The sequence below is a fragment of the Anguilla anguilla genome, chromosome 2, assembly GCF_013347855.1.
Source record: "Anguilla anguilla isolate fAngAng1 chromosome 2, fAngAng1.pri, whole genome shotgun sequence".
Classification (NCBI taxonomy): Eukaryota; Metazoa; Chordata; class Actinopteri; order Anguilliformes; family Anguillidae; genus Anguilla; species Anguilla anguilla.
Window position 1 is genome coordinate 66347626 of NC_049202.1, and position 15485 is coordinate 66363110.

Here is a 15485-nt window from a genome sequence, read left to right on the forward strand (position 1 = left end):
TTTTAAGGCCAAATCAACTCTCTAGCCTGCAGTGATGTGGGATTTAAACATTTGACGGCGGTTAACACGAAACGTGTCAAAGTGCACGGAAGTATTTCGAGCGAGCAGACACTTAAGGGGAGCCTTCGAGGCACGCCGCGCATGTCTTATCACTTGAGAGGCAGGCTCGCAAACGCGAGGAGATAAAGACCGAGAGAAGGGGGAAGAGAGGCAAAGAGGGAGGGGAGACGCTGACAGACATCGAAAGAGCCGAAAAAGCACACATGCAAGATGGCTTTCTACAGAGGACACTATAGAACGTGTGAGTGCGAAAGGTCAATACGTTGTTCTTGGCTCTGTGAATTATAACCAGTGAATAATTTTAATCGGTTCGTGGACTATACTGACCAGTTCGTCTCAGCGTAAAACGACGCACAGTGAAGTCTCTGGCGGATCTGTTTCAAAGTGTTTACGTAAGATACTAATTTCAGCTGTTGTATACAGTGTAGAGTGTGCTTGGATTTTTTGTTTTGAAAGTTTAACTTTTTACTTGTCTGTCAATTTAAATAATTGATTTAATCCATAATATAGAAAGAAGGGAAACGAAAAGGCTTGCCTATCTGTTTAGAATTTCGCAGGTTTTTGGAGAATTAGTTCAATTCCATTTTTGCTCAGATGTACAATTAAACTTGATCTTTAAAGGTAGTATTACAATGCCAACGTAATATCAAATGTAACTGTGGAAAAAGGGCTTGAACATACAATAGTAATAAAAAATAATAATGACACATAATAGTAGAATGTGCAGTCACATGCAAACCATTTTAAGTTTGACAGAAATTAGTAACAGTACTGGAACTTTTCTGTAGTGATGGTTTTTCCCCCTTTTGTGCTGTCAGTATCCAGTAGATCAGCGTCAGTGTTTAAAAGTGTTCATTCAGTTTTTGTCGTGCTTGTGAAAATACAACCGTTGTGGGGAGCAGATAACGACTGACAGATTGCCCGGCTCGAGTGATGACGCTGGAAGAATTCGTGGGAAAATGGCATTTTGTGAGCAGGCGCACTGCATCCCTCATCTTCTTTCCTCGTAGCCTTGACAACGGAATAGAGAGAGAGAGAGAGACAGAGAGAGGGAGGGAGAGAGTGAGAAGGGGGAGGGAGGGGGCAATTTACTGCGTAGAGAAAGGGAAGGAGAGGGGAGAGAGGTACCCAGACAAGTCACATGACACGTCTTTTGCGTAGCCCAGAATCGTGTTGGACATCCTTATTTATTTATTTTTGGGCGGCAGGGACAGGAATTCCAATTCCATAAACAGCTAGACATATAATTACGAGGAAAAATCGACTGAAATAAAGAATCGGTAAGTAGCTAGATGGTTTACAGTAGCGTCAATTAACGAATTAGCTACAACTTAAAATGAATGAATCCATTCATTTTATTCGTTGAAAGGGACAATAGGCTAGAAGGAGTGGGTTTACCTGGCTCACAAAAGCTGTTATTCGGGTTGCGAGGAAAGAGAAACCAGAATGAATAATGTTACAAGATGAACTGCTACATGCGAAGCTGTGTGCAGCAGTACCTGAGGCTGAGCAATATAGTCTTGCTCGCGGGCAGTTTAGAAATGGGCTAGAACTCGCAAACTGATGAGCCCACGTTGATGCTACGCGGACCAGAAATCAACAAAGGAGAAAAAACTGCAGAATATTGTAAAGGATGCGTAAAGCATAAAACGGGTCAAGAAGCCGAAGTGGACTGCATACTGAAAAGCATTAAATGGCTTGATTAAAACCGGATGGTCGGCGTGAAAGCGACTGCGAGTTGCAGGAAAGAGGAGGGGAATCTCGCCCTCTCTGAAAAATAAATGAATATTATGTATAATTTAGTTGTAAACTGCCGTCGTGAATTTCCGTTGCTCCAGTATTTCATTTTTAAAAAATTGCGGATGACATCTAAGGTGTGTCCCTGCTGAATTTTTTCATAAATTCATGGTGTGTGTGCGTGCGTGCGTGTCCGAATGCGCGAACGAGCGTGCGTATTTCTGAGGGAATGTATGCACCCATGTGTGTATATTTGTGTGCATACGTATTTAAGAGTTATTTATGAATATGCCATGTATAAAACTCCCTTCTGTTCTCTTATCAATATTCTATGCCTCGCTCTCCAGACATGTCGGAAATAGTGCCCCCAGAAGTGAGACCCAAACCGGCGGTCCCAGCCAAACCTCCGCACGTCGGCCAGCCGCCCAGCTCGCAGGGATCAGGGGTGGGAGGTCAAGGGTCTGGCGGTGGTTCGGCCTTGTTGGGATACATTGGGATCGACACCATTATTGAACAAATGAGGAAGAAGACCATGAAGACTGGGTTCGACTTTAACATCATGATAGTAGGTGAGAGTGAATTAAAACCCCTTTAGATGGTTTCGACCCCATTAAAGAGGTTTTAAATTGTTAATTCATTGTTAATGTTCTGTATAACACAGACACCCAGTGATCAGTAATAGTATTGCACAGAAGTGTATAATTGTGGGTTTACATAACCTTCAGGGTATTGGAACCCTATATTTCCCCATTCAGTTCAATTATATGTGTGTATGTGTGTATATATATATATATATATATATATATATATATATATATATACAGACTACACTGTATATATAAGTATTTTCACAGTGAACCTATTTTAACATATTTAATGTTTGGCACTGTACTCCAAGGCAAGACATTAGATTTAAAACGAAGCAATGAATATGAGATTAGATTGCACACTGTCAGCTTTAATTTAAGGGTAACTCCATATCCTGTGATCCATGTAGCAATTACAATCCTATTATACGTATTCCAAAATTTTAAGGGGCCAAAATTAATTGGACAAGTTATAATAATCTTAAATAAAGTCATCACATTTAGTATTTGGTCGCAAACCCTTTGCATTCGATAACTGCCTGAAGTCCCTCAGTCACCAGACGCTGGGAATCTTCCCTAGTGATGCTCTGCCAGGCCTTTACTTGGCTCAGAAAAACTTAATGGCTGCTTTTGTAGTTTTTGCAGTTTTGGGTCATTTTCCTGCTGCAAGGCGATTTGCTGTCAAATGTGTTTTTGATGAATTTGGATCTGAGGAAAAAAATGGATGTTTCTATACGCTTCAGAATTCATCCTGCTGCTGTCGCACAGTCACAGTACATAATTAGACACAGCATGTGACTAATATGTATGAGTGAATGACAACGTGCATGCATATTCATAATGTGATAATATGAAGCTTCACCACTCTCCATCACTCCCCCCCCCCCGCCCTGTCAGGTCCCGGTGGGCTGGGGAAGTCCACCCTGGTGAACACGCTGTTCAAGTCTCAGGTGAGCAGGAAGAGCACCGGATGGAGCCGCGATGAGAAGATCCCCAAGACTGTGGAGATCAGGAGTGTGTCCCACGGTGAGAGAGAGAAAGAGAGCGTGTGAGACAGAGAGAGAGGGAGAGAGAGAGAGAGAGAGAGAGTGACAGACAGAGAGAGAGGGATTGAGAGACTGAGGGAAAGTGAGAGAGTGTGAGAGTGAGAGACAGAGAGAGAGAGAGAGAGAGAGAGAGAAAGAAACAGGGGGGGGGGCTTTACTGCATAGAGGAAGGGAAGGAGAGGGGAGTGAGGTACCTAGACAAGTCACATGACACATTTCTTGCATTGCCCAGAATCATGTTGGACATCCTTACTCATTTATTTTTGGGCAGCAGGGAGAGAAATAAATAGGACCGGTATTAAGAAGACACAATTGTCTCACAGATACACACACGCATACAGTCATACCCTGTACGCACACGCAACACCCACCCCACACACACACGCACACACACATGAAGCGATTAATCAATGTGACTTCATGAGGACTGAGAGATGGAAATGTGTGTGGAGTCATGCTTCGGCTGACAGATGTTTCCTCATTGAGATTGGCCATTATGAATTGTATAGTTTGGCCATAAATTCTGTACATGAATGGGCATAAATTCTGCATGTGATAGATTATTATACAGGTGGGCCAGGCTGTGCTGTTCTGTTGCACACATTGAGAATAAAAGAGAGTTTTGTCATGTCATTCTCATCATTTTGTAAACTTGACTTGTAACTCATCCATCCCTCTCAGTGTTTGAGTGCTTGGGTGTCCTGTAGGTTTTCCCGGCGGCGTCCTTGCTTTTTTCCCCATCATTTAACTCCATTCTCCTGCTGTCTAGACCTGCAGTAGTGTGTGGACTGTTGTTTCCCCCCCGCCCCGCCAGCTCTAAACTCTTGAAGCTTGCAAAGCGTGTGCACTTGGCCCACATTTATCCATGTTAGGATCAATAGACACGCTCAGTTTAATCTCTGGCGTTAGACAAAGGTCAGTGTGCACGCACTGTCTGAACCGTCTCATCTGTCTGAGGGGTTTGGCTGTTAGATGCTTTGTTTCCATTCACGGAGGCCTCCGTCCATTTGGGGCTGGGCTCTGCGCCGAGGGGTCTGGCTCAGTCTGTTTCGTTACCCCCCTCTGCCTCGGCCAGAGAGTCGACCAGAGCACCGACGTCCCGTAGACTGTGACCCGTGTCCCGGGGACTGGGAATCGGCTCCGTCACGCCGAGCCACGCCTCCTTTGAACTCCTCATCCCACCTCCCTTTCTCTTGGGCACCTGGAGTGATTGTGACTGTGTTTGCCATGGCAGGTTTAAACCTGTGCTGCAGTGGCAGCGCTCACATGTGCATGTGCTGTCACCTTCGGTTCCTTTAGAGTCCCGCGTGCCAGGCCGTGTGTCCGACCAGCTCTCCAGAGAGGGTCTCTCCCATCCAGTCGGCCGTTGGTCATGCTGTTAGACACTGCCACATCATGGCTGCCTGCTGAACTGCTTGCAGAGGTCACACGGATTACCCAGGGTTAACAAGTGCCTCTGTGCACGGGGCCAGCTCTCCATGGCAGTCTGCCTTTTGCCGTGATCGTACAAATCTGACAGTTTGGGAGGGCCTGGAGAGGGTGGCCGCTACTCTGTGCTGTGATGCGGCACCCCCCGCGCTTCCGAATCTAATTCTGACCGCGGCGGTACGGGAACGCGGTCGAGAATCCTGCGAAGCGACGTACGGTCGGCCAAAGCGTCGCCCAGGGAGGGAGGATTTCGATTGGCTGGGCTTCCCTACGCCTTTGGTCAGGCGAGTGCCTGCAGTCTGCCTGCGTGCGGTGTGCCTGTGCCATCTGTACACGAGCTGCAGATCTGCAGCAGAACTGGGCTGCTCCGCTGGTGGGCTGCAGAGAGAGAGAGAGAGAGAGAGAGAGAGAGAGAGAGAAGAAGCAGCGTTAGACACTCCTATTCCCTGTAGGGGACCTTGAGTCTCCGGTCTTAATCTCAAGAACCACATATTCTACTATGCTGAAACTCCCTCCAAGGGACATTCAATAAAAATAAAATAAATTTTTTTTGTAACAATATTCTCACTGCATTATGTTTTTGTTATCCAAGGCACTTGCGTTATGTCAAAAAAATTAAAATGCTTAAATCTTTTTTTCTGCCGGGTCGGAGGAGCGCATTGCACGCGTTTCAGAGGAAGTGTGTGCAGGTCTGTGCTTCGTTCATTGGGTGAAACTGAAAAATGTGATGAAGACAGTTTTAAAAAGGACTTGTTTCTGAATATTACAGTGATCGAGGAAGGAGGAGTGAAGATGAAGTTGACTGTAATTGACACTCCCGGCTTTGGAGACCAGATCAACAATGAAAACTGGTGAGTCTGTGTCTGTTAGCTTGAAAGACAAGGAAAGAGACAAGTGACAGTTGGTGAGTTGTATAGTAGCATGTGTGTGTATTGGGTAAAAGTGCAGCATGTATTGTACTGTAGGAATGATAGTACGTTTTGGAAACATGTGGACTGTCGTGAAATATAGAATTGGAAATACAGCATTAAAAAAAATATGGCAAGCATTTTCATATAAATATTGTTATGTTTAACCTTTAATCCAGAGGTAACCAACCGTGTTCCTGGAGATCTACTGTCTTGTAGGTTTTTATTTCAACCCTGATGTGGCACACCTGATTCTGCTAATTAGCTGCTGAACAGCAGATCCCTAGCAGTTGACTGAGGTGTGATTTTTTAGGTGCGGTAGATCTCCAGGGACAGGGTTGGTTACCAGTACTTTAACCTTTTTTTAAAAAAAAAAACATTTTCCTGTTCCCTCCGCTCTGCAGCTGGGAGCCGATTTCAAAGTACATCAACGAGCAGTACGAGAAGTTCCTGAAGGAGGAGGTGAACATAGCGCGCAAGAAGAGGATCCCCGACACCCGCGTACACTGCTGCCTGTACTTCATCTCTCCTACCGGCCACTCGTGAGTTCAGCATTAACACACACCCCCGATACACACACACTGCTCTGCTCCCCCCCGCCCCCCCCCCGGGGTCTGGTGCGGACTCAAACACACCCACGCACACACAGCGGTCTGCGTCTCTCGAATAGTTTGAGCTCAGACCCCCGCCCCCCCCCCCCCCCCCCCCCACTCACCCAGGAACACAAACCGTCTGTGTCGCCCGCTTTGACGTTAGTGTTCGGAGTCTCTGACGCACAGTGAATCCACACCCTCCTGTGCTGCCTCAGTCCACCCCGGCTGTTTTCCCTCATGCGTTTAAGTACAGTTGTGCTAAAAGCGATTCCACGTCTGTCTTGCCCCCCCCCCCCCCCCCCCTCGCGAGGCGTCCCTGAATCTGTAAGTACCCGTGCTGTAAGTACCGGCAGGAGATGTGCTCTGAGACCCTGGGACTGGATGACCTGAAATGCGTTCTCTGCAGACACCTCCCTCTGGGTCTTCAGCCCAACATGGGAACAGCGATATCACAGCAATATCAGTGCTGCTTAAAATTTATTTTAAAACTGTTCAAAATATATTTTAAAATTTTTTCTAGAAAGTGTTTTGTCCCCCCCAGCACATAAAGTACATGGAGCGATGCAGCCGACGTCAGTCTCTCCTTGCTTCCTTTGTAAATGTCATCCTTATTTCCTCTCCAAATTGACAACAGCTATGATCAAAAGGTCTCTGGCCTCTGGACCTGGATTCATCTCTGCTCTATCAGAAGAACAAGAGTAGCCTGTTCATTTTCATAAATGCATTGCTTAATTCTTAAACAATAAAACAAGCAATAATTTTTTTTAAAAAAGGTTGCTCTTGTTCATTTGGGAAGTGCACACCCTTATGATTCAGCCATTTGTTTTTTTTGTGCCCCATATGAAATATATGCAAAATATATAAAAGCAAATATATGAACTATATCCAAGCCATTTTTTTGAATAAGCAGTCTCGTGTTTTTGTCTCTGTTTAATCCTTTATGATACTATGTGTTTCTGTTTGTTGCATGGTCATGTCGCTTGACCGTGTCGTATGACGAAGCAAACCCAGTACAAACTGGTCCAGCTTTAAATGCCAAAAACACACTGCACGTGTTTTAAATGTGTTCATGCCGACCTTTCTCCAACAACCTACTAATGGTGAATTTCTTCCCCTCTCCACCTGGGGCAGGTTGCGGCAGTTGGACATTGAGTTCATGAAGCACCTGAGCCGTGTGGTCAACATCATCCCTGTCATCGCCAAGGCTGACACACTGACACCGGAGGAGAAGATCGAGTTCAAGCAGAGGGTGAGAGAGGGGGGCTGGGAGAGATGGTGCCTGAGAATTTGCGCTGTAATGAATGAGACCCTACTGCGTGTAAATGCACAGCACTGCTCAATACTTTCGCCACTACACCTTTAAATATGTGGAGGGTGTGAATAACAGATGGGCAAGAAGGGCTGTATCTGTTTCTGGATTTCCTTCCGACTCCAGCCATTAATTGTCTTATTAGTCCAATCATTTACGCGTTCTGACATTCTAGCAAAATGTCTTGATGAGCCCATGAATCACGCCTGATCATTTTCTTGTGTCTCCACGGGAAGTGTTTTGCTGTGATCTAATAATATGAGGCATCCGGTGTAGAATCAATTACAGTAGCTAATTGAGGCGTGGTGATTTGTGGAAGCCAAAACCTGCATACTCACTGGACCCTCCAGAAATGAATTTTCCCAGTTCTGGTGTGAGTTGGGAGTCTGTTCCACAGGCGTGCTGATGGGAAAGCTTGCTAAGAGATACAGGAGGCCGCTGGGAAAGCTCATTACTTCTAGAACAGCAGCATCAATTGTTAAACTACATTTTGAACATTTAGCAGACGTTCTTATCCTTTTTGTATTTTTAAAAATACATAGTATCCATTTATACAGCTGGATATTTACTGACGCAATGCAAGTTACGTAGCTTGCTCAAAAAAAGGTAGAGTGGCAGTGTCCTACTTGGGAACCGAACCTATAACCTTTAAGTTAGAAGGCCTTAGCCACTAGCATGGTCAGGATTCAGCAGATTAGGGGTGTGTCATTCATACTGAAATTCAGTGTTTTAACTGAAGACCTATCATTGGAGGACCTATCCTTGATGCCAGTGTAACTTATTTGCCACTCTTTTATTTAAAGGTGAGGAAGGAATTAGAGATGTGTGGCGTAGAGTTTTACCCTCAGAAGGAGTTTGACGAAGACATGGAGGACAAGAGCGACAATGACAAGATTAGGGTAGGCTCTTTAAAACCCTTCTCACATTACCTGGTTTTTAAATGTAGTTACAATGTAACTGAGTTACTGATTGCATCACTTTTATTTGTATGCTATCACACACTGAATTAAATTTATATCATAAAACTTGGCCTTTCCCCTCTCTCTCTCTCGCTCTCTCTCTCTCTCCCTCACACACACGCACACATGCATGCAAACACGCACGCGCACGCACACACACACACACTGACACACACACACACACACACACACACACTCACACGCATGCAAACACACACGCACACACACACACACACACTTCTTCACTGTGCCTGCTGAATCAGGTCCTGCTGTCTCATGCATTCCTAATGCTGAGCTGTGCTTTGCTCACAGGAGGCCATGCCCTTTGCAGTAGTGGGCAGTGACAAAGAGTACCAGGTGAACGGCAAGCGGGTTCTGGGGAGAAAGACCCCCTGGGGAGTGGTTGAAGGTGAGATTTTTTTCAGATCATTCATCCATTTTCAGTACCTTTTTTGCTCAGAAAATAGGAGAGAACAAGGGCTGAGAAGAAGAGAGTATAACTTCAAAGAGAGATCTTCTTGCCTGGAGATCTTTTGAATTGTGCGGTAATTCTGCATAATCAACATCAGGAACAACTATTTACTTTGGAGTATTTAGAAGGGGTTTGCAAAACACGGATACTGTAAACACACACATGTCAAGGTCTGACAGTTGAAGCTCACTGTTTGAGGATTAAGGCTCTGTGTTTAAGAAGGTCTGTTAATACTGGTGCCTCTGGAGTGTATGTGTTGGGACCTGCAGGTCATACAAACCTGATGCTTTGTGGATCAGACGGCATTTGAAAGCCACCAAACATGGTTTGATGGCAGTGACTAATTTTATTGTGTCCGACCCTGCTCAGGAGATACTGGCCTGACATACTGACAGCTCCCAGTCTACAGCAGTGGCTGTTGTGAATGATTATCTATAAAATCATTCAAATTACTACATCCAAATCCCCAGCAACAGGGAAAGTGTTTCCTGGTAGACAAGTTGCCAGCCATCAATGTTTTAATTGACTGATATTTTAATGGCAGCGTGAGGATGACATCTTTATTTCTCTGTCCTCTTGCCCTTTACTGTGTGAGACAGCTTGAGTTGTGGGGATGATTAATTGTATGAACTGCAGACACCCAATTACTCTTTTGAAATATCTTACGGGCAGCTCTACTAAACCATACAAAAATAATGTTGTTTTCTTTCCTTTTATTTTCCTTTATATATATAGAATTTTTTGGTGTGAGTAAATCAGATGCTGTTTCCATGCAGGCAGATTGATGATGCTCATTTTTGATAAACTGCCAAAGAGAGGACAGATAAAAAAACAAGCAAAAAATGTGAACAAAATCAGTTTCATAGTGAAGGGCAATCTTTTTCCTTTCCTTTTCCTCAGTTGAAAACCCAAATCACTGCGAATTCGCTCAACTACGAGATTTCCTGATCAGGTAAGGTAGCTGCTGTGGTTAATTATTTACTTTTGTTACTAGCCTGCTATTAGCTGTGCGCCAGAAAAACATGTCTATTCGGCAGCAAGCGAAGCCCACAGCCTCTCAGTGCAGAATATATTCAGCAGCATTTCTCCAGGCCATTCAGCATGTATTGAAGCCTATTGCAGAGTAAATCTGCATATAGTGGCAGTGCACTGTATTGTTAAATTTATCCCTGCCAACCTCCCAGAAGCAATGTCTGCAAGGCACCTCTGAAACCACTAAGAGCTATCTGAGCAGTGGGCAAGACGGCTTTAAATGTCCACGTCAGGGGAGGCGCTGGTGCTCTCTGATTAAAAAGTGCGTCTCCCGCGCGCATGAGAGCGAGCTGTGCCGACGGCCGCCCTTCTCTCTCCCCTCGCAGGTCCCACCTGCAGGACCTGAAGGAGGTCACGCACAACATCCACTACGAGACGTACCGCGCCAAGAGGCTCAACGACAACGGCGGCCTGCACCCCATCCCCACCTCGGCCGCCAACGACACGCAGGAGAGCAACCTGTGAGCGCGCGGCGGGAAGAGAGCGGGGGGGGGGCGGGGTGGGGGGCGGGGGGGTGGGGGGGGGAGCAGGAGGAGCGGCGGAGGTTGCCGATCCCGGCTCGTGTTCTGATCGCGTCACTGCATGCACGGGACGAATTCCACGGCGGTAAAGATCTGTCACACCGTATTTCTGAGAATATATTTTACTCCTTGTCCCTTTGATCTCTCTCTCTCTCTCTCAACAACTCTTTAGCCAATTAACTTACACCTCCTGGCCACGCCTTGGAGGATCCTTCGATTCATGCGTGTGAGAGTGATTGAGAATAGACGGTGACGTTGAGAAAATAATAATGGTCACCTGAAGTTTAATTAATCATTGATGTTCATTTTTGAAAATGATTTCAGTACCACAGCATGGGTGAAATGGTGCAGTTACATTCTCCCCTCCGTTGTTGCTTCTACCTTGTTTCATGTTTTTTTTCACCGTTTTCCCTGAACAAACTCAAATTCTGCTGTCTGCATCTTTATCTTGTAGCATTTCATTCCTGTTTTCTCAGTCACTGCCTCAGTTTTCCTTCTGTCACTTTTATTTCACCCCTTCATCGGAAGACTTTCTCATTACAAGGTTACAACCGTCTTCCATGACTTAAGACTATTCCATGAAGGTTAGTAACACAAAAGTAAACTTAAACTATTAGTTCTTGTTGCATTGCAATGTACACTACTCACAGTACAACCAATGTTGTGTAATAGTAGACTTCGCCCCTTTTTTGTTGTAGAGCTGGAACCTGGCTTCCTTAACTGATCAAGCTACACATTTCCGTGGCATAATCAACAAAGATCTGCCATTTGTGCGTCACATCACATTTTTTTTTTCAGAAAGTCAAGCAGTTTTCCCAAATGTTTCCGGTGCACTGTCTTGCACTAAAACTCAAGTCAGACATCAGTATATAGATCCTTTCCGTTGGAAAGTGTCTATTCTAATGGCTGATGGCTTGCAGCTGCCTTCCCACGTGAAGACGACTGCGTGAATTCAGTCTTCAGTCCAAAGTTTAAGCTGCTTACAAAACAAAACAACAAGCAGAAGAGGATTCTATCACTGCCTTGGATTTTCCCCCCTTCATTTATTTATCTATTCTGGCTTCCAGCACAAGTGTTGTTTCAGGTATTCACTGCCAGGTTGCTCCAAACTTGACAAAAAATGTCATGGAAAATCACCCTGAACCTGAACTAAGCATGCCACCTTGGTTCCATATCTACATTAGAGAAGAAATACATCCTATATAGACTGTTTGTTTAATGATCAACATTTAACCAGCTGTGTCACATAAGGGTGAATAATTTGGTACAATCACACTGTATGCACGTGTGCGTGAGTTTGCAGCTGTTGTCTACTATATCTTGTCTTGTAATGCGTGTTATCTATTGTGAACTTGGTCATTGTTTTTCAAGGGGAAAGACAAGATGTATTTTAACGAGACAAGATGGTTGTATGGGATATATTTTGTATGTATGGTGGAGCTGCATTGCATTTTGTACGTATCTGCATTGCTTCAGTACACTCTTTTATAGCTATCCATACATTAATTTTCTAATACTAATGTTATATTCATGTAATACAGTAGTGTTATCTTATTTCTATATACAATTAATCATTTGTAAATGTGAACTCTCTTTATCAGATAAACCACTGTTGAATCCATTCAGTTAATACCAGAACATCAGTGACTGCATTACCTCTCTCTGTGACAAAAACAGACTGTCCATATCTGTATCGGTCAATATATCAATTAATATAATTTGTATTTATTTATTTATTTTTTGTTACCACTGTAAATACTTGCTTGTAAATATTATTGAAACTTGTGAGTGTAATTGTAGTGTTATTAGACTATTATTTATTGTAATCTGTATTTGACTTCATGATTCCATTTTTGGATTTTTTCACTTTGAATGCCCCCCAGCCCTCTATTCTCTTGCTCCATTTTCTCTGTCCCCTCCTTGTAGTCACACGATCCTTCTGTGTCGTTTTTGCCAAATCATGTGTGTTCAACGGCAAATACAAATAAGACAAGACAACGTGTGTTCTAAGTATGACTGATGCCGTTATTGTCACAGTTAACATTGTTTGTAAGAATTTAGATTTTTTGTAAAAAAAAAAAAAAAAAAAGGACAATAAACCATGCACCTCTTTGTTGACCTTCTTTGAATGAATATCCTGCATGAAAAGGTTATTTTTATAATTTCTTTAGTTATACAAATATGGTATGTTAGAAAAATTTTAATTTTCCCCATTAAGATTAACCCTTGAATAAGAGCTAGGTAACACAGTGCTGCAACTGATAACACATGCTTGTGGGATTCTGTGTGAAGACTGTGTGAAACAGTAAAGAGTAGCTTGCCAGTCCAAACATGGAGAATTGTCACCAGACAGTGAGCTATAATTTTAAGTCCAGCTGATAAGCAAAACAATTGTTCACTTTGGTATACAGGTGTGAAAGTTTTGTATATTTACCTCTCAACAAAAAATGTTTTCAGCCTACAAAACTGGCAAGTTACTCATGCACACAAAGACCTGTCTATACGCCATTAATTGAAATTTGCAAAATCTAGGCCTGCCATTAAAAGTATTAATATCAAATTGAGGCCAAGTTACAACAAACAATATTGCTTACACAAACAATAAAGCTTACACAAATTGAACAAGCACTATTCCAAAGCAACGCTGCCCAATGTCTCCTAAATTATTTCATGTTACTTGGTCCAGTGTTTTTTCATCTTGTGGTCATTCAAAATTTATACCCATCCCTAGTCATTAAGCAAAATTATGTGGGGTTTACATATGAAATGATAGAATGCATTTCAGAAATATACATTCATTTCCCACAGAAATTATACTGCTGTACAAGCAGTAGTTTTCATTTTTTGGCTATTATTAGTTAGCAATCACAAAGTTTTAAAAAATGTGTTCAATTGGCTGAAATAGCATCGCATTTCCTTATATGTCCATTTTGCCTGTGTATCTCAGTATCCTGCAATCCTCTGAGTATACTTTGATCAGACTACTTTGATCAATGTTATTGGCTGATTTACTTGAATGTCCAATGGAGAGAGCTGTTGATTGGGGACTTTATTGTGTGGACATGAGAATTGTATCCAAATTGTGTGTGTTTACATGAGGTCAGAAGGTACATAAGGTAATGTTCTTGAGGGCTAAGAGTGTGTGATCTTCGTGGTTATTTCTGAAGAAAACCCTGAAAAACGGCAAGCTCTTGGCACTGTATAGGTATGGGGCAACCTGCGCCAGCAAGCTGGAACTTGGCGGATGGGGATACCTGCCATCGCAATATTTTAAAAACCAAACAGTGTGAAATAGTGGCAGTTGATCTGATTAGCATGGTTGCCTGTCGTACCCTTTACTTGTCTCGTGGTCTCTATTCAACTGACAGTGTGCTCACATATTAGTTCTGAATTAAAAAAATGTTTAGTTTATAATTCTGTCTCCTTTGTCTTCCAGGACCCATAATAGCTTACAATGGCCATAATAATCAATAACATTGTTTTTCCATTATTTGTGAACCAAAACATCTGCAAAAAATTTGCATCATGACTTGGGGCTTCTTTCTTTAAAGTTGGCGATGAGATTCCCGGTCATGACGCAGCATGTCCGTGCAATGCTAACTGCCTTGTATGCGTGTATATAGTTTTATTCTGAGAGTGCGTGAATGTGGAGTCGTCTTTCAGTGGTGTGACCAGCGGGACTGAGTTACTGAGGGGACGTAGGCCACTGTGTACCTGAATCTGTACAAAGTAACTCAGCGTTCTCCTGGTGTGGCAGGCAGTGCTATTACTCTACTGGAGCGTTCAGCAGTTTTAGCTGCAGTGTACCCTTCATCTTCTCTCTGCTCAGATGGTGTCTGCGTCGAGCCATAGTGAATACAGTTTGACCTCAGCCATGTTTCCCTTCAACCTGATGGATGTTTGCAGCATTGAGCAGCTGGTCTTCACTGCCAGCTGTGTCAGGATAAGAAAATCTACCGAAGCCAAAAGGCAGGTCCCTCTTTAACTCTGTCTGACTGAAGCATCTATTGAACAAATGAAAAATGCGGTTGTATCAGTACCTTCATCATATGTGCCCGTGCTGAAATTGATAATTTCTGCAGTATGCAGATAGTGCTGTTTTTATATTGATCTATGTGTTGCATGAAGTTTCCTCTTGCTTGTAGAAACTCATTAGTCAAATCACAAATCAAATACATGTAAACCATCTCTTTTCTTACTTCTTTCTAAATGGGAAGACAAGTACATGATGTCATTACTTTGTCTGAATTAGAAATTACATCGTTTTTTGTCTTTACAATTTGTAATCATATTTTTTAAAACCTTCTTTTAACCCCTCCCCTTTCCTCCAGTATTTTGTGTCTTCTTAGCACAAAATGGAGGTGCCTCATCTAGTTGTCCCTCTCCTGAGGTATTGAAAGAATCTGACCCTCTACCAGAATCCTGCAATTACCCTTATGCCCCCCCCCCAGATTTCCATCAAGGCCCTCCCTCACTGCATGGAATGATGGGATATCCCCACCCCACTGCATCTGCAGGTTTTGTTGCTACTTAATGTATGATTATAGTGCATGTTTACAGCTTAGAGCTGCTTGACATTTTGAGATGATTTTCAAATTTAGTTAATAATACATTTAATCAGTATATTAAAACTGTTGAATTTTCGTGGGATTTATCTCATACTTAACGTTTCTGTGTTGGTTGACAGTATCACTTTAAGGAGCTGGCAAAATTAACAAATATGTAGTAATATCCAGACTCCTTGAAGTTTTTATTTCATGTTATTTTTCCCGTGTTATAAACAGGCCCCTGCAAACCCCTAACCTGGACCGCCTCTGAACTGGGCTCCCCCCC

General features: G+C 43.3%; 1 protein-coding gene and 1 long non-coding RNA gene across 5 annotated transcripts; both read left to right on the top strand.

Annotated features, from left to right (window-relative positions):
• The first annotated feature begins 199 nt into the window (after positions 1 to 199).
• sept3 (septin 3) lies at positions 200 to 10621 on the top strand. Of its 4 annotated transcripts, none has more exons than XM_035407000.1 (10): positions 200 to 301; positions 2145 to 2366; positions 3282 to 3410; positions 5628 to 5709; positions 6171 to 6308; positions 7491 to 7608; positions 8472 to 8567; positions 8940 to 9036; positions 10000 to 10051; positions 10458 to 10621. In XM_035407000.1, the coding sequence occupies exons 1-10, from the start codon at positions 271 to 273 to the stop codon at positions 10594 to 10596; spliced, it is 1104 nt and encodes a 367-aa protein (XP_035262891.1). In that variant the 5' UTR covers positions 200 to 270; the 3' UTR covers positions 10597 to 10621. The 4 variants fall into 4 exon arrangements, with proteins under 4 accessions (XP_035262891.1, XP_035262893.1, XP_035262892.1 ...); XM_035407002.1 differs by lacking the exon at positions 200 to 301 and adding an exon at positions 315 to 452 and having other exon boundaries at positions 10458 to 10596; XM_035407001.1 differs by lacking the exon at positions 200 to 301 and adding an exon at positions 1159 to 1340 and having other exon boundaries at positions 10458 to 10596.
• A 27-nt stretch (positions 10622 to 10648) lies between these two features.
• Positions 10649 to 15485, top strand: LOC118221701. Its single transcript, XR_004764166.1, has 3 exons — positions 10649 to 11236; positions 14482 to 15169; positions 15437 to 15485. It is a non-coding gene; the product is annotated as an uncharacterized LOC118221701 (long non-coding RNA).

What these genes read in the sequence shown, in the direction of transcription:
- sept3 (XM_035407000.1), top strand. Translation starts at nt 271, where the DNA reads ATGGCTTTCTACAGAGGACACTATAGAACGT. An exon ending in GATCAGGAGTGTGTCCCACG is followed by an intron (nt 3,411 to 5,627) that starts GTGAGAGAGAGA and finishes TGAATATTACAG; the next exon opens with TGATCGAGGAAGGAGGAGTG. An exon ending in AGATCGAGTTCAAGCAGAGG is followed by an intron (nt 7,609 to 8,471) that starts GTGAGAGAGGGG and finishes TTTTATTTAAAG; the next exon opens with GTGAGGAAGGAATTAGAGAT.